Source organism: Platichthys flesus, chromosome 9 (assembly GCF_949316205.1).
Source record: "Platichthys flesus chromosome 9, fPlaFle2.1, whole genome shotgun sequence".
In the NCBI taxonomy this organism is placed as follows: Eukaryota; Metazoa; Chordata; class Actinopteri; order Pleuronectiformes; family Pleuronectidae; genus Platichthys; species Platichthys flesus.
In genome coordinates, this window is record NC_084953.1 from 20069662 (window position 1) to 20093282 (window position 23621).

The window sequence follows — 23621 nt, forward strand, 5'->3', positions numbered from 1 at the left end:
TGCTCACCTTAGTCCTTCAACTCTGCAGGATTATTTATTATAACACGTGTGGCAGCTTCTCTAAACACACACACTCAGATTGCCATTAGTCATTTGTGCAGCTGCATGATTGAGTGATGTGGCCCTCAGGGGGGGGGGGGGGGGGGGGGCTCCTGGGGTTATTTTCACATGAAACCTGTGTTTCACAACTCCTCCGTTCATAATATTAGCGTCAGATGAGGAAGATGAAGATAGTATGCAAAGATATTTGTTTATTTATTGTAAGGATATTGTGAATGAGTATCCACATAAGCACGGTCAGTGTGTAGGTGTTTGTTTTTCCCAGTGGTGTGGTGACTTACGTGGTGTCGAGGTATATGTGAGGAGAGAGCTGGAATGGGGCCCAGGGCGCAGACAATAATAGCTGAATCTATCCTCCTCTGGGGACATCTCAGTAACCGCCTGCAAGGTAAACATAATAGCTTCAGTAAGTGTCTTTGGCCCTGGTCAGACCTGATATTAACATCTGTCCTGAGAGATCCAATCACAAGAGGACAGCTCTGAGTACGTCTGTTCCCAACTGGCATTAAACTGAGTCCTCAATGTGTCTCCTGTGACCATGCGCGATCGGATCTACCGTCCCGGTCTAAATGCAAATACACACATACATCATTTCTGTTTGCAAAGACCAAATGATGTTGTTTTTATCCAGTCCAACTAGATAGATGGATAATTTCTCATTGTGTATGTTGGTGTGAGAGGGAGAGAGCAGCACGATCAAATAAGATTATAAACATTAGGGGTAAACAAAACCGAGCTCATTACGTGGGGGTCAGAGCTGATATTGTGGTGGTGGCCACAAATAAATCAAAAACACTGAGACGTGTTTAACTACTTTTGGTTCATCGGGAAAAAGCTGAGAAGCCAGTTCTTCATATGTGTTCCAAGCCACCTCCAAATGTGGTCTGTTTAATTGGATCTCGAATGTATCCTCAACCCCGACCTGGTATCAACATCCATCCTGAGTGATCTGATCACAAGTGGTCTCAGGTCTGAACACAATCTAAATGCATCCTGAGAGGCGATCAAACAAATCCCATTCTGAGATGCTCTAGGATTGCGATGGCCAGAATCTTTTCAATGTTATTTTTATGTGTCCTCACCCAAATATTAATGACCACCTTAATGTCTGACGTCCACTGTCCCGCTGAAGTTCAAACATATTTTTACGCTTCTGATATCTATGTGGCCACAAAGTGAACACTGACCACCAAGTAGCAACAGATACTTTTATTAAAATGGCTATTTCTTTATAGCCGCATGCATTCATTGATTCAGTCCCTCCTGACTCAGCTTGCTCTCCTCTATCACTCATGCCTACAGACAGACACACGCACAGACACACACACACACACACACACACACACACACACACACACACACACACAGAAACATTGTCATCAGACACATCTGTAAACTCAAACTGGATAAAAACAATATCATTTGGTCTTTGCAAACTTTGTGTTTAAGTGTGGGGGGTCGGTAGTGAATTCCGATCACACATAGTCATAGGATGTATATTAATGCTCACACACACATTACCTGAGTAATTCCCACATCAATGAGATATGGGTGCCTTCTCACTTTTTTTTTTTCAGGTCGTTCTCCAGTAACAACAGTGATGGCTCTTGGTTCTCTGTTGCCCGGGAATGTTATAATAATTAGTCAACAGATACATCACATACAGTATGTACATGCAATATGTGGATACAATGCCAGAAAATGTTAGATGAGCCTTTTTTAAAGGTAAGTCCTGATTTCGTGTTCACCTTAAACGATTCCTTCATGTGTTTCGAAAGAGCACTTACATAACATTTTTTAAAACAGGCCATCACTTTGTCCTAATCTCACTCCCAACGTCCTTACTACAACCCCCTCCAGGTCCATTAACGCATTAAACCTCCTTATGTGGGTCATCTCGCTTTCTTCACAAAACAGCTCTTTAAAGTCCTAAGCACCCCCTCCCCACACACACCCCCATTGTGTGCACACACACATACAGATGGGACACTAACCCCTTTCTGTCACTAGGATTTAATCAACAGCAGAGAGGAACATTGAGGAAAAAAAGGAAAAACAACAACATCTAAAGGCAACGCAACAGGGGACGGCTCCGAGCTTCTTAATGTCTCTTTTGCTCACTTCAGCTTTGAAATAGAACAACTTTTAACACAACAGATTTGTACAAAAAAAAAGAACATAGACCATCTCCCATTCTGTATTTTGAGACAAAACAAATTAAGAATGGTTGAATCTCACAGTCAGTGTGTGTGTGGTTCAACTCTGATCCAGCCCTGTCATATGACCTTCCCTGAAGGGCAAACTTGCCGATGGAGGAGATCATAGTCAAGGGTAGAATCTTTAATTTATCAGCCAGTTCTACCAGTCAGCCTCAGGTGAGAGTCAGACCCTCCAACATCCTCATCAACCATCCAAGCAAATGGGAGGGAATTGGGGCAGTTTTGCACGGGCAAAAGCACTCAAAGGCATACAGCACCTGGTCCATAAATAGAAGGAAGAAACATGCTGGGATGGATGCTATTTACTAACATGACAACCATCTGCTGCTCATGAGTGTATACATAAATGATGGGAAACTGTAACTGGACTGTAAAGCACCATGGGCCCAGTAAAACAGCCCTGTCTCCCACAGGCTTCCCTGCTCTGCTGCTCTTAAAAGCTTTCCCCATAATGTAAACAGACTGGAGCCAGAGCAGTTTGAACACATAACGCTGACCCACTTAAATTTAGATGATCCTAACCATCTTAGTTATTTTTAAATCACTTCTGGTCAAGTTAAATCAATGTTAATTCAGTCAGCCCCAAAAACACAAATCACAAATTTGGCTCAATCGGCTCTCCAATCTGCAAATCACTGGATATCCTCTATATAGAGACACTTTGTACACTTAGATGTAAAATGTTATGATTACTCCAATTTATGTAAAATAATTCAATACAGCCATTTGGTAGAAATGAGGAATTGCTGAAATCTATTACAGACAAACCATACAATAATGTAACTAACTCAGTAGAGAGCATACCTCTGATAAGGCCCAACAGTCCTGTTTTATTCCACCAAGCTGCACCAAATGTTTCATAGATATCACTCCCTTAAATACGCCAGATTGTTATCCTTCAATATCGATGAGTGATTTGTGGCACACTGCATCCTTCAACAAAGTTTCGTAGAAATCTATTTCAATGTTTTATATAATCTTGCTAACAAGCCAACATACTAATCAATCAACCAACAAACAAAAGGATAGGGGTGTTAATATAACCCCCTTTGAAAACTTAATTAGTGGTAACGGGAATTTTTCACTTAAGCCACAGAAGAAGATCAACCAAAAAAAGTAGTCATGAGACAGCAGTGTGGCCTGTGATGGGTCTGTTGTATAGCTGCATCAAATATTAGTTGCATTTTAATGCTGCAGCTGTATGTAGTGCTTTTTATCTATGACAATAAAACAACAACTAGTATGACTACAGTATTCAATAATTGTAAAAAAAAATGCTAAGATTTTATGTAAGAGAATAGATGTAAAACGTAACAAATTGGAAAAAGTTGACAGGAATTCTGACGCGCAATAAAAGTAAAATGCCTGAAAAAATGTATGATACCATTTGTACTGTATTCAAGTCCGTAGAGTACTGGTGAAAATACACAATCCCACCACTGATTGTAACTGAAACTTGAATGAATGAACTCAATACCAAAAAAACTTTAAATAAATCTGGAAAAGCATTATCTGTCCAAACATTGTTTTACATTATCCTCTCAACCAAATATTTGCACAAGTCATTTCACAGTATTCTCTGTGTGTGTTTACATACCTTCTATGAAATGTAACTTTGGCCTACATCAGATGAACACAAGTCTGTGTTTACCTCAACACTTTGGGATCCCTTGCCAATACAACCCTATTACCCTAAGCCCATTCAGGATCAGAGTAAACAGATGGCATCCGTCTGATAGCTGTTGCATCACAAATAAACAAAAACAACCATCCGCCATTTTCCCCTGGCCTGGCAGCTCGCAGCTAGGTCAGGAAATGGATTTTGGGCTGGAGCAGTGAGGATATACACTGGATGAAGGAAAGATTATGTTACAGACCTGGAAGTCAGTATGGATGAAGTGCCTGAGCAAGAAGGAGCAGAAGAGGGCACTTTTTCTCTCTCTGTCTGTTCAGCGTGCCACTTCCCGACCTAAGAGGAAAAACATCAAGCTCTAACTCCCCTAAAAAATAATTTCTAGTTAAAATTACATCAATGGAAAATTATGTCATTTTCTCATTTTATAAGTGACCAACTTTTGGTTCTTATAATCTTAAGAAAATATTAATATCAATAATATCTTTTCTCACCCTGGATTTAGATTGTGGTTTTCCATTTACGTCACTCAGATTTTGCTGTTTCTCACTGTAGGCCTTCCAGGTTTCTTCATTAAAACCATAGTTAAAGTAATCTTTGATGTCAGAACCTAAAACCAGAACACAGCATAGTAAAGACAAGTCCGCATGTGATGAATGAGTTAACACAGAAGGACCAACATCTGCAGACTACAGCCACTACTCACCAACTTTGTGCCATGGCTTTTTCTCTGGAGACTCAGCCTTGGTGTTCAGTGTTGACGTTTTGTTGATGTTGTGAAGTGCATTGACATCTTTTCTTATTTTAGCACCAACTGTAAAACCTTTGACAGAATTCAACGTGTGAAAACACACTTAGAACTCATCATTGTACATGATTATCTGTTCATATTAACAGGACCATGGGAAATTGCTGAGTTAATAGTTCTGTCAGCTTCTTTTTTAATATAATACTGTATTTGTATTGTTCTGCATTGTAACTAACTATAGTGACTATTTTTATTTTGATCTTGTTTTTTTTCTCTTTTATAAAAAATGTTCACAATTTAATGTACTCTATTCTCGCATTTAATATATATTTTCATCTCGTGTGTTTAGTCGGGTCATGTATTTGCTGTGTATCTTTTTTATTCATCTAAAAGCCAATCGAGTCTGTTTCCTTGTCATTAGAATTTTGCTGAATAAATTATAGGGCTTACTAATGCCTTATTTCCCTTCTTGAAACCAATATCTTAACTTTGCATACTGGCCAATACTGAGTACATATCAGGTACCAGTGTATTTAAAAAAATAATAACCTTTATAACGTATTGTATCAGCTGTATGCTACCAACCCTATGGAAGTGATGATTTCTATCATTGTTGTATGGCCTGGTTGAAATTGAACCTTTGTAAAACAAATACACATAGATAATGTATGCCTTATAACTTATTTTAGTAACTACTTTGAGTCACAACTTGAAACAAATAAATGAATCTAAGAAATATACAAAATTATCTATTTCTTTGGAATAGCTTGAAACTGAAGTCATGCATACAATACACATCACCGTTTTACTTTTGCGAGATTCCACCGTAAAAATGTCAATGATATGTCATAATGATGTAATAATCTCAATAATGGGGTTGACTAATGATTGAGGTTTTAGGAATGTGCTAAATAAGTTGCCATACTGTCTGAGATGGTTTTTCGAAGGATCTGTATTTCAAATAGTGTGTTTCTTGATTTTTTAATACAGAAAAATTTGATTTATAAGTATATAAATACATACTTAGAAATAAAAAAGCATCTCTGGTCTTTTAGTGTTTGTGCTTTTGATGCATTATGTGTCATCTTGTCCTCTGAGTCATCCTTATAAGGTTTGCCGGAGCGTTTACTGCACTTACAAACTGCATGTTTCCTCCTTTCAGCATTAATGTTCAGAAACTTGAGTGAGAGCTCAGAGCTGGAAGAAAAGCACGTGGATTATGAACACGCGTACCATCACGACAACAACTTAAACACTGAGAAACAACGCTATCTTGCCTTAGTGCTGATGACAGAATTTCAATTGTTGTCTTATAATGATAATAAATAACTTTATATGTACAGCACTTTTCTAAATGCAGGTACAAAGTGCCTATATGACAAAATATAATGAAAATATGTAGTTTCAGTAGATTCCTGACGAGCAATGTACACTTATTTTAACCTAACAGGCAAACAAACACAATGATACTGCTGGAAAATGCAATGCTGTTTATGTGAAGATGGATAGTTTACACTCATAAGAATAGCTGCGTGCTGACACAAAAACCTTTGTATTTATCAGCACTGTCATTGTAACTGTCTCCATCATCTTGGACAGCTTGTGAATTAATAAAAAAGCTAAATAAACACTAAAATAACATACACTTTTATGTGAAATAAACACAATTTGTATTCGGTAGGTGCCGTAACAAAAATGATATGTACAATAATGTACACAATGTTTATACTGTGATCAAATTCCATCCCATTAGCTACACTGCTTATCCTTTGTGGCTTAATTTTTCACTTAAGCCACAAAAGAAAAGCAACATAGTTTCAAAAGTAGTCATAAGACAGCAGTGTGGCCAGTGATGGGTGTGTTGTATTGCTGCATCAAATGTAAGTGGTATTTTCATGTTTTCCGCTGGATGAGGTGATCTCTGACAATAAATCAACTACTAGTATGACTACCGTATTCAATAATTGTAAAAAAAAAAAAAAATAGTATTTCCCTCTATAATGTAAGACAATAGATGTCAAATGGAAAAAAAAATGGGAAAAGTTGACAGGAATTCTGACGCACAATACAAGTAAAAAAATGCCTGAAAAAATGTATGATACCAATTTTACTGTAATCAAGTCCTTACAGTACTGGTGGAATTACACAATCTCACCACTGATTTTAACTGAAACTTGAATGAATGAACTCAATAGTAAAAAAACTGTTAATAATTCTGGGAAAGCCTTAACTGTCAAAAGATTGTTTATCATTATCCTCTCAAACAAATATTTACACAAGTCATTTCACAGTATTCTCTGTGTGTGTTTACATACCTTCTATGAAATGTAACTTTGGCCTACATCAGATGAACACAAGTCTGTGTTTACCTCAACACTTTGGGATCCCTTGCCAATACAACCCTATTACCCTTAGCCCATTTAGAATCAGAGTAAAAATGGCATCAGTCTGATACCTGTTGCATCACAAATAAACAAAAACAACCGGCCGCCATCTTCCCCTTGCCTGGCAGCTCGCAGCTAGGTCAGGAAATGGAATTTGGGCTGGAGCAGTGAGGATATACACTGGATGAAGGAAAGATTTTTATGTTACAGACCTGGAAGTCAGTATGGATGAAGTGCCTGAGCAAGAAGGAGCAGAAGAGGTCTCTTTTTCTCTTTCTGTCTGTTCAGTGTGCCACTTCCCAACCTAAGAGGAAAAACAACAAGCTCTAACTCCTCTAAAAAATAATTTCTAGTTAAAATGACATTACATTAAATCATCCATTCTGTCATTTTCTCATTTTATAAGTGACAAACTTTTGGTGCTAAAGTCTTAAGAATATATTAATATCAATATATCTTTTCTCACCCTGGATTTAGATTGTGATTTTCCATTTACGTCACTCAGATTTAGCTGTTTCTCACTGTAGGCCTTCCAGGTTTCTTCATTAAAACAATAGTTAAAGTAATCTTTGATGTCAGAACCTGAAACCAGAACACAGCATAGTAAAGACAAGTCCGCATATGATGGATGAGTTTACACAGTAGAAGCGAATGAGTTTACACAGAAGGAACAACATCTGCAGACTACAGCCACTACTCACCAACTTTGTGCCATGGCTTTTTCTCTGGAGACTCAGCCTTGGTGTTCAGTGTTGACATTTCGTTGATGGTGTGAAGTGTATTGACATCTTTTCTTATTTTAGCACCAACTGTAAAACCTTTGACAGGATTCAACGTGTGAAAACACACACTTAGAACTCATCATTGTACATGATTATCTGTTCATATTAACAGGACCATGGGAAATTGCTAAGTTAATAGTTCTGTCAGCTTCTTTTTTTAATATAATACTGTATTTGTATTGTTCTTTAATATATATTTTCATCTGATTTATATAATTGTTAAATGCCCTGGTTGAAATTTAACCTTTGTAAAACAAATACACATAGATAATGTATGCCTTATAACTTATTTTAGTAACAACTTTGAGTCACAACTTTAAAAAAAAAAAAAAAAAAATCTAAGAAATATATAAAAATAATCTATTTCATTTGAATAGCTTGAAACTGAAGTCTTGCATACAGTACACATCACCATTTTACTTTTGTGACATTCAAGCGTAAAAACCTCAATAATGAGGTCAACTAATGATTGAGGGTTTTAGGAATGTGCAAAATAAGTTGTCATACTGTCTGAGATGGTTTTACGAAGGATCTGTATTTCAAATAGTGTGTTTCTTGATTTTTTAATACAGAAAAATTTGATATATAAGTAAATAAATATATACTAAGAAATATAAAAGCATCTCTGGTCTTGTAGTGTTTGTGCTTTTGATGCATTATGTGTCATCATTTCCTCTGAGTCATCCTTAAAAGGATTGCCGGAGCGTTTACTGCACTTACAAACTGCATGTTTCCTCCTTTCAGCATTAATGTTCAGAAACTTGAGTGAGAGCTCAGAGCTGCAAGAAAAGCAAGTGGATTATGAACACGCGTACCATCACGACAACAACTTAAACACTGACAAACAATGTAGTGCTGATGACAGAATTTAAATAACTTTATATGTACAGCACTTTTCTAAATGCGGAACAAAGTGCTTATATGACAAAATATGATGAAAACATGTAGTTTCAGTATATTCCTGACGAGTAATGTACACTTATTTTAAACCTAACAGGCAAACAAACACAATGAAACCGCTGAAAAATGCAATGCTGTTTATGTGAAGATGGATAGTTTACACTCTCATAAGCATAGCTGCGTGCTGACACAAAAACCTTTGTCATTGTCATTGTCTCCATCTTCTTGGACAGCTTGTGAATTTAATAAAAAAGCAGAATGAACACAACAATAATATACACTTGTATGTGAAATAAACACATTTGTATTTGGCAGATGCAGTAACAAAAATGACATGTACAATAATGTACACAGTGCTTATACAGTGATCACATTCCATCCCATTAGCTACACTGCTTATCCTTTGTGGTTGATGGAGGGGGTACAGGAGCCAATCTGAGCTTACAATGGGCGAGAGGAGGGGGACAATAGATATAATGATAACTGGAAATACATTTGTGAAGCTATATTTAGTTGAGTGCGTCACTCAGACTATTTTCATTTCAAGCACAATCACAGACTGAAGGTCCACTTTCACGGATTCTTCAGAGAATGACTTTGAAAAAAAAATAATCTATAACCATAAGCAAACTCCATAAACCCATCTGAAGTGGCATACCTTTATCATTGTATATGTGACCTGGTGGAACAGACCAATTGTGACCAAAATAAACTTAACCCCATAAGATGATCCAATCATCTTATCAACTCCAAGCTCGGTATTTGGATTGTTAAAGTCCCAAGGCAGTTCATAGTTCAATTTGGTGCAATTAGGGCATGTTATTCCTTCAATATTTCCATAAACAGGTTACCAGCACTCTGTAGCATCAACGGCTCGGAAACATCAGCTTGAAATGATATTGTCGATCAAGACAACAGCGTAACTATGTAACCACATTCCAAATAGGTACTTTTAAGATTGCCGCTGCACTAGTAAAATATGTTTCAACAACATTAGAGCTTTTATCTAGATTATTTTGGTTTGCCATTCTAACCATCAGACATCAGGGGCTTTAAGTCAACCAAAAACAAAGACACTTGACTTTTATCCTATAGTGTGTTTGAAATAAGTCCCGAAAATGACATTCATTCACCTAATTGGTTCTTTAATCGTGTGATTGCTTACATCCACATTTCCCAGCTCAAAAATAAACACTCCTCGCCTGGCAGCGGATTTAATGAGCATCAAAATAGTTCTCCACATGACTGACTGCACATCTCAGGCAGCACACAGGGTGCTGTCACACATGCATTGTGCAGCTATAACGACTACTGTCATTATTGCACTGTGAAAAGTCTTTTATATCTGAGCGTTTGATTACAGCCACGCAGTTGGTTTATACTGGAAATGAGCATGACCACAGTTCATTTTGAATTTATTCACTGCTCACTGTTATTAATGGCCTGTCAAACTCTCCCTGTCCAAAACTTTATAATGTTTTTTCGATCAAAAAAGGAGAAGAATTAATGAGTTCTGTGAAATAACCGCGACAACAGTCTCATATTGAATTATATAATTATTTCCTTGAGGTCATGGGGGGGTCTATAAAATTACTTTTTGACACAGGTCTCCATGTTAAATAATGTGTGTGTGTGTGTATGTGTGTGTGTGTGTGTGTGTGTGTGTGTGTGTGTGTGTGTGTGTGTGTGTGTGTGCGTATGTGTGCGTGTGTGTGTGCGCATGGATAAACATGTGGCTATAATGATATTGGCCAAAGGTAGAAAGGAGGGATGGAAAAAAGAAAAGGGACAACTATGCTGTTTGAGGCCTTCACTGGTTGAGTCTTGAGGACAAACAGAAGCTGTGGTGCATCGGAGTTGTGTCAGAATCAGAAAAGTCCAAAGGCTTTCTAATAAACCTACCTGGATGGAATTTGAACGTTTTCTTTTCCCTGCCTCTCCTTGTTCTCTTCGGCGATCATGTCATCAATACCTAAAAGAAACAGATGGAAAATTTCAGTCAACGCAAATACACAGTTAGAATTTGATTAGGTCCAGATCCTGCACTAAAACCATTGCAGTCTAACACAGGACTCCTGCTATAAACCCTCCCTCCATTAAGGTTATATTGTTCCGGTCACACTGAAATAGTTTTAGAGGTGTTTATTAAACTGTGTGTTAATTTTGGAGGTTGGAGTGGTGCAAATGAACTACAGACATTTATTGTTATTTACTGTAACACACCCTCACTCATATAAATGGATTGGGCAATAGTACACATCGGTTAATTATAATGTAGTTCAATAACAACTGAAATCGACACCTCTGTGAAACATAAACTGAACACTAGCTAGGGTTTATTGCAGGACTAAATTAGTTTTAGCTAGGTGTACCTAAGAACATGTTTATAATGACGCTGTAGAGAACGTGCCAGATGTTAGTGGACATGTTTGTTGTTGGCTGTTAAAACTTACCCTGATATAAGTCTTCTTCTCCTTCCTCCTCGACTATATCGTCAGAGTCCAACTCCGAAAACATTTTAAAGTAAAAACCGGTAATTTCAAACGGTGGAAGATGTCGTATTGGAAAACAGGAGAGATGGATCATGAGCCACAGTGAACCAGTCTGACAGTTCAAGTGGTTTCCATGGAAGCATCAAGTGACAGCGCCTTGTCATTGGTCAGAAGCTGCCTCATGCTGGGTCAGCCAACAGGTAAATTAAGCTAACTGCTAACTGCTGGTAAAAATAAACAACTGACAAGATAAAATATGTGTATATATGTCTTTAAGAAATGGCCGTTCTGAAGTATTCTTTACCCTTTCAGTAATAATGACAGTAAGTTATAGCGACCCAGTTATTTATATTAAATTGAAAATATGAATTGTTACTATTCATTATTAACTGTTTTCTGCGCTTCTTGGCAGTTGCTCTCTGGATGCTGCTTATCTCCATAGCAACGAGCTGGCTCTGCAGTGACGTGCTTATGTTGCGACGCTTGCCTCGCCACGTCACCTTTGAGAGACTCGTGTGTTTGTTTTGCTTCTGCCTCGCAGATGACAGCTCCTCGGTTTCCTTCCCTGTAGCTGACACCGCTCACCGGCAGAATGCTGACCGCGGAGGACTTCTCCCGCTTCCCGCTGCTCATGTGGGAGAAGGTGCTGTCGAAGGTGAAGAAGGCGGTGGTGTTTATGGATGACGAGTGCGCGGAGGCTCTCCACTGGAGCGGAGGTGCTGCAGCCTTGTTGGAGGCAGGAGCCCGGAACGTGAGGCCGTTCTCCAGCTTCGAAGCCTGCGGTGCCAACGAGCCCAAAGCCGTGTTTGTCGTGAGCACGCTGCTGAAGGGGAGGACAGTGGACGTCATTAAAGACGTCCTCTCCCTCAGCCACTTCCAGTACTGCATTGTCTTCACCACCGTGGCTCACTCCGTGCACCTGCTCGCCAACAAGGTGACCGCGGACATGGAGGGCAGCCCTGTGTTTGAGCAGTTTGAGGAGAAGCTATGCGAGTGGATGGGCAACATGAACTACACGGCTGAAGTCATGCACGTGCCGGTGGTCTTCGCCCCCGTGTCACAGCAGCTACTCCTCGCGCCCATGTTTGCCCACCTGTTCCCCCTGCTCAGCCCTGACCTGGACACGATCAATGAAAAACGACCAGAGAAGAAGAGATTCGGGAGCCTGGTCGATATAGACATGAGCTGCCTCCCCGCTGAGCTGCAGATCGAAATCAAATCCTTGACGTCAGTGTTAAATGCGATGTTTGAGGCCACAGGCACCAAGGAGGAGAGCTTCTCTGTAGGTCCCATGAGCCGCATCATAGCAGGAGAACTGGCCAGTCACCCTCAAGCGAAGAGTCGAAGGAAAACAGCCCCAAATAAAGCGTCAATCATCTTTGTGGATCGAACGATGGATCTTACAGGTGAAGTCTCCCTAACCTTTGGACTAGATTGTGTCCCATCGATATTAAACTTTGTAAACACATCACAATCCAAAACGTCTTGGCCTTATTTAGCATAATCAAATCAAATTAAGCCAATGGTCACAAATCACAATTTGCCTAACAGGGCTTTACACGGTGCAACATCCTGTGCCCGTAACCCCTCAACAAACAAGTGTCAGGAAGAACTACAAAAATAACCTTTTAACAGGGAAAAAAACAGAGAGAGAGTCACAAATTAGGGATCACTCTCCCAAGATGGACAGAAGTGCACTCGATAGCAGGTGTTTTAGAGCACATCAACAAAATAACTACATTCACGAGAGAAGACATGATAACACTGCAACAAAAATTGACAGAAATTGATGATGACATATTTCCACTATTCGATCTTTCAAATTCCCACCTTTCCCACTTTTCAGGAGCTGTTGGTCACCATGGTGACAACCTGGCGGAGAAGATTCTGACCGTGCTCAAACCCTTACCTGGTCATGTGACAGATGTACAGGTGGATATGCTGGAGCTCACCAGTCTGCAGCGCACCCCTCACTCCCAAAACACCCTGGCCCCCGGCTGTCTCGCACAACACCAGTGAGTGCATCTCTACAGATCATAATTCTAGAATGGTTATTCATTTCAGTTGCCGCCATCATTGATAATAATATGCACACACCGTCACTGCTTCACCTGTATGTCTGCACTCTACCCTCATCTATATGTCCCCACTAAAGTTTTTTGGCAATGCATTTAATGCTGGAGTCTTTACAGCTCAATGTGTATATCAGACCCAAAATGACACCTAAAGGGATAGTTCATACTTAAATGATGATTAAGTCAGCGGTAAACAGAGTTGCAGCCAAATCTAATAGATACAATTTAAGTAAGTGGTGATACATTTTTCAAAGGTAAAAGAAACAACATAAAATGCCTCCGTACTGCTCGTGCAGTGTAACCCAAGTGTTTGTAGACTCAATCATTTTAATTGGACTCGAAACAGTATAATTTTACACCATGTTTTTTTTTGCTTAAATGTCCTTTGATATCCTCCTCTGGAGCCACATTCACGTTCTCACGCACACCTGAAAACCCACACACACTGCACACAAGCTCTTGCCAAAGGGCATGTGGGGGGTGCGCATTAGCATTGCTACATCCGCTAGCATCCGTAGGCTTAAATCACAGCGTAAATTACACAGTCAAATTTGAATGTTGGGGCTTCGGGACACTTGGATGACACCACACGAGAAGTATGGAGGCCATTTTTCGGTAAAACCATTAACCTATGAACAGATAGCAAGGTCAAGCCGTGTGTTTTCAAGAAATGAGTCCCAATGGATGGAACTTGTGTGGGTGCAGCTTTTTTCTCTCTGCCCTATCAGTAATTAGAATCAAGATTACGGAATGTTTTTCTACGCAATCATTAAGCACTTCATATTTAAGTTCCCTCCAGGCAGAAGAGATGAGTTTTTGTGCTAAAAAGAACTGCGCTTCCTATTAGGAGGGCAAGACCTAGCTCATGAAAAGGTCTGTTGTTAGTTTCTGCTTCAGATAAGTATACTGTCTCAGAAAGTCTTGCTTTCTTATTACAACCAATTAATTTGATACCATATAAATTAAGTCAAAAGAAAAATATTATTAAGGAAGCCCTCAGTTCAAATATACCATCTGGTTTCTGTGCTGTCTCTGCATGTTCTCCCTTTGCTTGTGTTTGCTCTACTGAGCTATGATTAAAATGTCTGTAATTATGAGTTTAGTTTAATAGCACAGCAACTATTTGTATTACTGCTGACAAAGAGGGGATGTATTTGTCTCAGTTTGTTTGTTTGTAAGCAGTATTGTACTAAACTAAATGTTTGTGCATATCTGGACCAGGGGGGCGGATCCAGTGATTTAGTTTTTTCACTTTCTTTAACACTGTGAGATCTGCTGTATTTCAACATTTTCATCCATTTCTCAGAGAATAATTCATTGATTTTTAAATGAAAGAAATAAGATATGTCAGGCAATATCTATGACTTATATTAAGGAAAAATACATAACTTTTTTTTGCGGATCCAGATTAGAAGGTAGATTCACTTGTAAAGAATTATGTAGTTTGTATTGGTATAGAATGAAGACCTATTTAAAGTATGTAACAATGTATTTTCCCTCAGACCAGAGGTCAGAAAAAATCATCAAATCAAAGTACCAACTTGTACCGAGGTCATAAAAGAACCCATCCCTCCTGCTGACATGACCACAGTATACATACATACATACATTTACACACTTACTCCATGCGGTCCAACCTACTTATGTACAAAGATACACTCACAACCCAGTCCCATCCCCCACTGAGTGGGTTGAGTGGCACATGACCAACAGTAGGTGCCCGTGGTTCAGGGAAGACTGCCTGGAGTCTTGGCTGTGCAGATGCACGTGTTAGGCGCCTGTGGTGGGGCTGTTGTACATGGCAGGGATTAGTTCGACATCATGTGTTCCACTCCCGCTTTGCCCCTTCATGTGGTTACAGGAGGAAAAGACTTTGACTGAGAAGAAGAGTTTTGTGGCTTGAGCTGTCATGCAGTATTTCTGACCGCTTTGAGTTCATGATCAGGCTCAGACATGCACTACGTTGAATGCAGCTGGGCCTGTTCTGAGATAGGTGGGTGGATCATTTGTATTGGAACCACACTGCACTCTCACTAGTCAGTGCTGTTTAGACAGCTTGTACAGTAGCAGATAATGCGTGCACCACCAGGAGGAGGTTGCACTGACCCTCAGATGCAGATAGTTCCAGGGGTCAATTATGGGGCACGTCAACCAAATACCTAACACACACATGAATGCATTTCTCAAGTTATTTTAGTGCTAAATGTCTTGGAAATACAACCACAGTTGAGTAGTTTCTGTACATGGATAAAATGTTTTGACCTTTTCAGCCTTTTGGTGTCCAAACAAGCCTCTCTTCTCTTACTGTCTTTCTATTGGAAAGAGATACGTGTATGATGACGATGGATAAAAGACGACGGTTCTGAGCAGATGTCGAGTTCCCAGCATTTAATGTTTGCGATCATTGATCCAGATGTTTTCACCAAATACGAAGAGCCTCAGCCAAAAAAAACACTTAACCACGCACACACATCTTAGAACATTGGGCCACCGATCTAGATCTAGTACACAAGCTCTAGCAGGTGCAGGGAGACAAATAGATGAAGACGTCTAGTAAGTAATGCGGTGGGTGCTGTGCTTGTGCGGAGTACATGTCTAATCGGGGCCGGCGGGATCAGTGGGAGCGTTATTGCCTGTGCTATCTCTGAGCAGATGGCCTAGTTGAGCCTTATCACAGATGTTTGGGAGATTGAAGTGCTGCTGAGGCACAGCAAGAACCAAGCCAAGAGTTCCCACTTTATTTAAATGCCTTCAAGTGCACAGCTCGCCACGGACCGAGTCTGTGTCAATCATCCTGATATGTTCAAGACAGGGCTCTGTAAATGCATGTTGTTAGAGGTGTACTTTCCTAAAGCATTAATCTCCCCTAATTCTATGAAATACACCAAAGTGCACGTTTCTAAACGTGACTGTTTTCTTTGCATGATGTGAGCTGTACAAAACACTGGACCCTGGCTCCGTGTGGTTTGATTGTCTATGTAATAACTCCCCTTCTGCTGCCTGTTTATACACCTATGATTTGTTGAACTATTTTTAGCCTAAACCCACAGCGTGTTTTGATAGGTTTTGTTATATAGACCGACTCAAGCCTTTTAAAATATTAGGTAGGGACCTAATTTGGACCTTTTGTATGATATTTCCTTCAGTAATTCCAGGATATTTTTAAAAGATTACCATGTCTTAAACATTATGTGGGTGGTTGTTTATTCTAGCTCTCCCTGCAAGACCCCACACTTACTTTGCAATTACTGTCGTATTGTCTTTCATAACCTGGTGTGAATTTTCCTGATCCGACAACTTGACTTTGACTGTGTGGTTTTAGTAATCATGCCAGAGAGAAAGTGTATTTTGTGTGTGGATGTGTGGGCGCACATACACACACACACACACATCTGTGCAGGTTTTTGGTTTCTCTACTCGTACTCGTAATAGTACCTGGATGTACATTATGCTTTCTGTATATGTAGAAGGATGAAAGTGCCTGTGGAAGTGTTTTTTTGTGTGTACGTGTGTTTATCGTCAGGTCCCATCCAGCCCAGTCTGTGTCATTTGCTGTATTTGGCTGCACAGTCCTTTTAATCCTGAGTAGGACTTCTGAACCCCATTGGACGAGGGCACCAAGTTTCCCTTAGTGTCAGACTGAACCCTGCACCCCCATCATCTGGCTGCCTTGGACCTTGAAACCTGTGGTGAGGAGTGTGTACATGTGGGCAGAACCGAGTACGGGTGGCCAAGGTGCTCTGGGTCTGCCTCAGGAGCTGCTGATTCGGAGCCAGGCAGAAAGGGTGACCGCACCCTGCCATGAGAAAACACTGCAAGGCTGCCATCTCCTCAGATCTGCCCAGCAGATCCTGCGTGTGCACCAGGGAGGGAAAACACCTATTTCTGTCCCAGCTGGGAAAAGTGAGCATGAAGAAAAAGACGTGCACACTTATTTGTGTTCAGGCCGTGTGGGAAAAGTAACAAAAAGAAGCAGAGCAAGTAGTGTGTGGAAATGAGAGGGCAAATGACAGACAACTGAAAACTGCCAACCCTGTTTTTACACCGCCAATAATGAAGAAGAGGGTTTGAAGAGGTGCCACATTCTGTCTGTGGTGGTTCCTTATAGGGTAGAGATGGTTTTGCCATTCTATACTTATGGTGAACAGTGGCATAAACAGTTGAATGAAGATACAGTCTTTCGAGTGATTTATAGACTCAACAACATCTTTGCATTTCTGACCGATAACATGGTCTCCCATACCGGCTAAAAACTTCTTCCTTACAGTAGCTATGATAAATCTAGGTCTGTGAAAAAGCGATTTGTTTACACAAACGTTTCTGAGGGTTAATATATGAATCATGGTTAGTTCAAGGTTAGGGTTAGGCATGAATTAGTCATGGGGGGGGTTAGGGATAAGCTTTTGGTTAAAGGCTGTCAACAATGAAGGGAAGTCAATGCAAAGCCCTAACACGGAGAGCTGTACAATCTTATGTGTGTGTGTGTGTGTATTTGAATACACAGTAAGTAGAGGTTGTCATGCCCACAGAAAAGTGCCTTTTCATTTCAGGAATAAAACTGCCATTCCTAAGTAAGAATCAATTTTGCTTGTGTTGTTTTTTTGTTGTTGCTGCAAAGAGTGAAGCTCAAGCTAAATTAGTCACAGTTTAATGTGGAAGCCTTCACCGTTCCCCCTCTGAGCCATATTTGTCTGTTTTTGCAGGAGACTTTCATCTAAGATATAATCACTGTGACAAGTGATTATATCTGCCTAGCCCAGAGGTCAAAGATAGCTTCAGTTGTTTGCAAAAGTGAGGTTTTATCAGTCAGAAAGTGGAGCTTATAGCCACAAGTCTTCTAGATTTCCATGATGTCCCCTGGTCCGTCTATGATACCGTCTCTCATTCTTCTGCTGCCTAATTCAGTTTTCACCTCCACTGCAGAACGAATCTCCTACTGAAAGCACAGCACATCAGTCATGTAGATTAACATATACGTTCATCGTCACCATGCTCCCAACAGGAATTTAGTCCTGTGTACTGTCATCTGCTCTGTGATTAGATTTGCACTGCACAACATAGACTTACAAAAGAGCGTGTTCACATTTACTCAGCGAGATGATAAAACTCCCCAATAGACGGCAGCGTACACCTGCCAGTCCGACTTCTTCAAAGAGCCTCTGCTGCTGGGTTTTATTTGAAATGTTAAAGAAGCCAAGACACATGAGGGAAGGAATAGACTCCTGTATAACTACCTATATTTATGTAATAACTGACATTATTTCACATCTGTATTCTACAATTGGAGCCAACATGTTATGCACTTTTTCAAACTAGTGCAGTGCCTGTTTAAAACCTGTCTGTTTGGAACAGGTTCTTAGCTTGGCCTGTAAGAAAGAAACTGTAAAACTGACCATAGAAATTGATTAAGTAGAGACCTGCAGGACTCAGTCCACTGAACCAGAAGCTGCTCCACCACTGCTGCACAAAGAGCTGCTCACCTGTTTATTCAAAGTTTATTATCTGTAAATGTCCTTGTTATCAACTGTGTTCTTTCCGTCAAAAATCTAAATTCTAGTCACAAAGGATTTTAATAATGTATTTTACATATTATTAGAACGATACATGGAGTTATCACTGAATAATGCCAATGAGAGCTCCTGTTACATCTGTGTTGGTTTTTTGAGTTTTTTTCTTGTGTATCTCTCCTCCCTTCCTCACTTCCTGCAGAACTCCTCTTCCTCCTTTTTTTTCTCCATAAATCCATCAGGTCATTTGTCCCTCTTTCCAGGACATACAGACACTCAAGGCCAGGTCTGGTTTTGGTCCACTTCTCCCTTTCCATCTCATGTAATGTCCTGTTCTACATTGGGATGTTTACAGGAAACCCAGTAGTGTTTTTTGCCCCATTAAAGACACTCCATAAATTACGTCAACAAGGAATGGGGCTGACCTTGCACAATACTAGTTGCTTGTTTCTGTTCAATGTAGGCCTGTCGGAAAATACTCCAATCATCTGAATCATCTGCATTGGGAAAAAAATTACAGGCTGGTTTATACAGTGTGCTGAGTGTGACATTAGACACGCTCTATCGCATTAAGGTTACATTACAATGCATTGGGGAGTGCTGTAGTTTGTGGTTGTGTCATGTTGTACAGGTGCCGACAAACACAGAGAAGTGGTGTCAAATAGTTATGAACTTTGAGCTGCTCTGTTATCTAAGTTTTCGTCCTGTTAATTGTCCTGCTGTGATGCTGGACACAGTGGTCTTTCTGAAACTGTCAAAGTGATCCTCAGTAGTTGAACCTGGTGCTGGACTTCCACGGAACCCTGAAGCTGCACCACCGCTGCTGCACAAAGAGCTGTTCACGTGATTATTCAAAGCTCAGCAAGGCATGTCCAAATAGCACCAAATTCTATTTACTTGGAAATCCTTATCAATACACATATTAACTGGGAAGCTGACAAATAAGTGCTATAAGTAAGTGCCATTAAAGTGCTAAATGCTTAATTGTTAGTTTCAAATTATTATTTTTTTTTATTTAAATTTTTTTTAGACGGGCCAATTTAAATTGGATGACTGGACGCAGATGGGACGCGTGCTGTAGTTTGGACATCCCTGGAGTAGTGTAAATGTCCTTAAATAAAAATACAAATTAGATTATTTGATTTGAAAGATTTGAAGGTTTTTAGTTCCAGCACTCAGTTGCGTTGTAGGTCTTCCTTTCATGCTTCATACGGCCCTGACAACCCCATCAGCAAAATCCAAGTAAAAAAAAGGCAAAGCTCCTTGCTTACTTAATTGCTCCGCTCCGATGCCTGATGATGAGCATATAAAAAATGTTATCAATTCCTTTTTATAGAGGCTGGGCCATAAATGATGACAATGTTCACATTTTAAATACAAAGTTCAACCTAGAGATATAAAAGTTTGGGGTATAGTGATACGAGTTTTAGAAGTGAGGAGGACATGTCCCTGCCATCCCACTGGAAACGACAACCTTGAGTTTGACTATGCAGAGAGTTTAACTTTCTACTCCTGACATTTTAAGATATTAACTTATGAGATTTCTGCCAAAGCTCAGTACAATAGTATTTGATTTCATTTCACTTGAGGTGCTCAAAGCTTTGAAAAAATACTTTTACATACAGTCACTGCAACATGCCTTCTCAGAAACAATAACCCTGGAGACCTCCATATAATTCTCAGATGCCAAAGTTTTATTGGCGTTACTTTCTCCAGTAGAAATATTCCCCATGAAAGCTGTCGACAGCATGTAAAGTGGATTATACAGAGAAACTGGGACTGTCTCTGGAAAGAGCTGAACTTTTAAATTTCATTTTTCGATGGTTTGAGTCACCACAAACAAAATTACATTTGCATCTCAAATCTCAGAAGCACACGTCTCAAAACCTGTCGAATATAACAAATACTGCGTGAGGAGCTTAATACTGTAAAACGTAAAATATAGTAAGTTGAATGAGCTGAGCATTTAAAGACACATTTTTCCACTCCTCTCAGGGGCATCCATCAGTCGTGTGTGTGTTACATGACTCGGTTCTGAATCATGTCATGAATGCTGAATTTAGCAATGGGAGTGAGCGTAGAGAAATAAACACTGAAGCGTGTTTGTACACATGGGGGGCGGGGGGCTGATAAGGGGGCACCGGAATAGGGAGTAAATTTAAGAAATCCTGAGTCAGAACAGTTTGAGCCATTCTTTTCTTCTGCATCATTCGCTTCCAGGAACACTGTCCCCCTCCTCACCCCCAACACTCATTAATGACTTGGACAAGGCCAGAGGTATTTCAACACTTAAACAGTCACATATGTGGACATTCTTTCACGTAGTACGTACATCTCCCTTCAAGATACAGTATGTTGTGCTTACCTGCCTATACACAGACACACTCAAGCAAACGCACACACACACGCACACACACACACACACACACACACACAAACATTAGCATACGCACACAAATCTAGTGGAATTCAGTTTGTCCACAAATGGCCAATCTCTTCCGACACTCTCACTAACCCTGTCTGAGCATGGCAGAGAGGACACTGGCTTCAAAAGTCAAATGCAAGAGTGCCCCCTTCAGGCAAGCAGCCTTTGCAGCAGAGAGACTCTGTGCTTAACGCTTGTAGATGGCCAAGCACACGCACATGCACCCCACACCCCCAACCCCCTCTCATAGTATGGTAGTTACTCAGCAAGGTCCCTGGCTGGTTATGGACCCTGTCTCACACCCTGCCAGTATAAACCTCACCCCTCACCCCTCAGCTCAGCTTTACACCCCCCTCGGCTTCATCGACCAAATGGCCCACGGAAAGCGTCAGGGGAATAGGCCGGCCGGGAGGCCATAGTGTGGGCAAGGAGCCAAATGAGAACCATATTTCATTGTCACAGGGTCTCCGTCCTCCACAAACACACAAATGCACAGGGTTGTGTGCAAATATATACAGATGCATGGTTAAAGCATCTTCAGTCACAGACACACACACACGCACATTGCTGGTCAATGCTGACTGTTGGTATTCCAGCCATGACAAATATGTGGGACTTAATGATTTGCGTAATTGTATAAAAGCGTCAAGTACATGGGAGATGTTGTTCTGTTGGATTTACTGGAGTATTTTTCCAGAAGTGACACCATGTCGTAGCTCTTGGGTAATAGCTGCAGTGAAGTACTTATTACTCACATCTTAATCACAGTTTAAGCAAACAAACAGGTTGTCACAAAGGATTTATTTTCTTGTTTCTCCCCAAAAAGTTTTTTCTACCACAAACTGCCTTTGCATTACACTGTTGTCCTGAGGTGAGTTGTGCTTGCCGTTCTTTGTGTCTGGCTCTAGTGTGAAGATGGCGGGCGTCCCAGAGTGAGCCCCTCTCCTCCCCATCTAGCCCCAGCCCAAGGTCTGGAACAGATTACATCTGATATTAAACACATGGCAGCAGTTAGAAAGCACAAAAAGGAGAGAGAAGAAAAAAGTTTAAAAAAAAGAAAGAAAGAAAAACAAAGTGGATTTGTCAACGAGCTCCCTCCTACCTTCCCTCTCTCTCTCTCTCTCTCTCCTTACCTCCTTTGCTCTCTTTGTCTCCTCTTCACAGTTTCTGGTCAGAGAACAGAGGAGACCATGTCTGATGTTCAGTGTAGCTGTCAGAGGCAGAGACAGAGAGAGAGATGTAGACTGGAGAAGTGGCAGTGGCTTTTTATCAGGACAAGAAATTCAAGAGTAAAAACAGACAGAGCAGTAAAATATGATCATAGCTTGAATTCAGATTCAGGGAACATTTTATAAGAAAAAGTGTCACTTTCTGTGAAGTTAATGATGGTGAAGGTCCTCAGTGACACTCTTTGATTCTCTCATGAAACGACTAAGGGCTGTTTCACTGCTCATGGCAGATGGTAATAGTCTCACACACATGCCTTGTCTTCACTCTCCCTTCAGAGATGTGGATCACAGTGTTTCATAACCTTGCAGATAATGAGACCAGGGACTGAGATGGTATCGGGAGGAGCCCTGGTCTCCATGCTGTGTCATTGATGTAAGGACAGCTCTGAGAAGTCCAGAGGAATGTTGGCACACAGACCCTTTAGGTGGACTGAGAACATTCCTAATGTTCCCTTTGCTAATTTCAACCTTTTCCTGTCAGTGGTCCCATCGGGGAGTCACCACTCCCTGGCCAGCAGGCTCTCAATCACAGAGATGAGCTCTCAATCACGTCCATGTGTTTACATTCAGAGGCCCGCATGCTCTGAGCGGACGGCACGAACAGCAACAGTTGTTTTGCTTGGTAGTAATCCCACAACTTCTACTACTGTGTTTTTCCCCATACTGACCTTTTTGATTGTTCTACATATCAGGTCACCTGCAGCACAGTCACTGTGGGAGGCCATGCTGACCAGTAAACAAAAAGAGGGGGTGATGGAGGTCCGGCGGCAGTTGGTGGAAGCGGCCAGTAAGGAGAAGCTGCCAATCAAGATGAGCATGGGTAAGATGCAGAGTTCTCATCTTATTTCTCACAGAGTAACACAAATTCACACAAAATACAGAAACTAAAAATAAATAGATTGTAATACTCACATTGAATAACATGAGTAAAAGGTATTTTTCTTGGAGAGAAGTTCATTTTAGTGTTGCAGTGTTTTAGTGCAGAACCATAGCGCCTCCTACTGAGATCCAGGATCTCTGCTGTGTATTTGCCCATGTGGCCACAGAGGAAATCTGAACCACATGTTGGCTCTTTGACACGCACTCATACACACACACACACACACACACACACACACACACACACACACACACACACACAAACACACACACACGCGCTCCTGCGCA

At 40.6% G+C, this 23621-nt stretch overlaps 1 protein-coding gene across 1 annotated transcript in view; it reads left to right on the top strand.

The window, feature by feature from the left end:
- Positions 1 to 11719: 11719 nt before the first annotated feature.
- The window catches only part of scfd2 (sec1 family domain containing 2), an 86216-nt gene continuing 74314 nt past the window's right edge, over positions 11720 to 23621 (top strand). The window contains exons 1-3 of the mRNA XM_062395650.1: positions 11720 to 12624; positions 13065 to 13233; positions 23147 to 23274. Coding sequence (XP_062251634.1) covers positions 11811 to 12624; positions 13065 to 13233; positions 23147 to 23274 — 1111 coding nt within the window. The 5' untranslated portion in view covers positions 11720 to 11810. The remainder of the gene's footprint in view (positions 12625 to 13064; positions 13234 to 23146; positions 23275 to 23621) is intronic.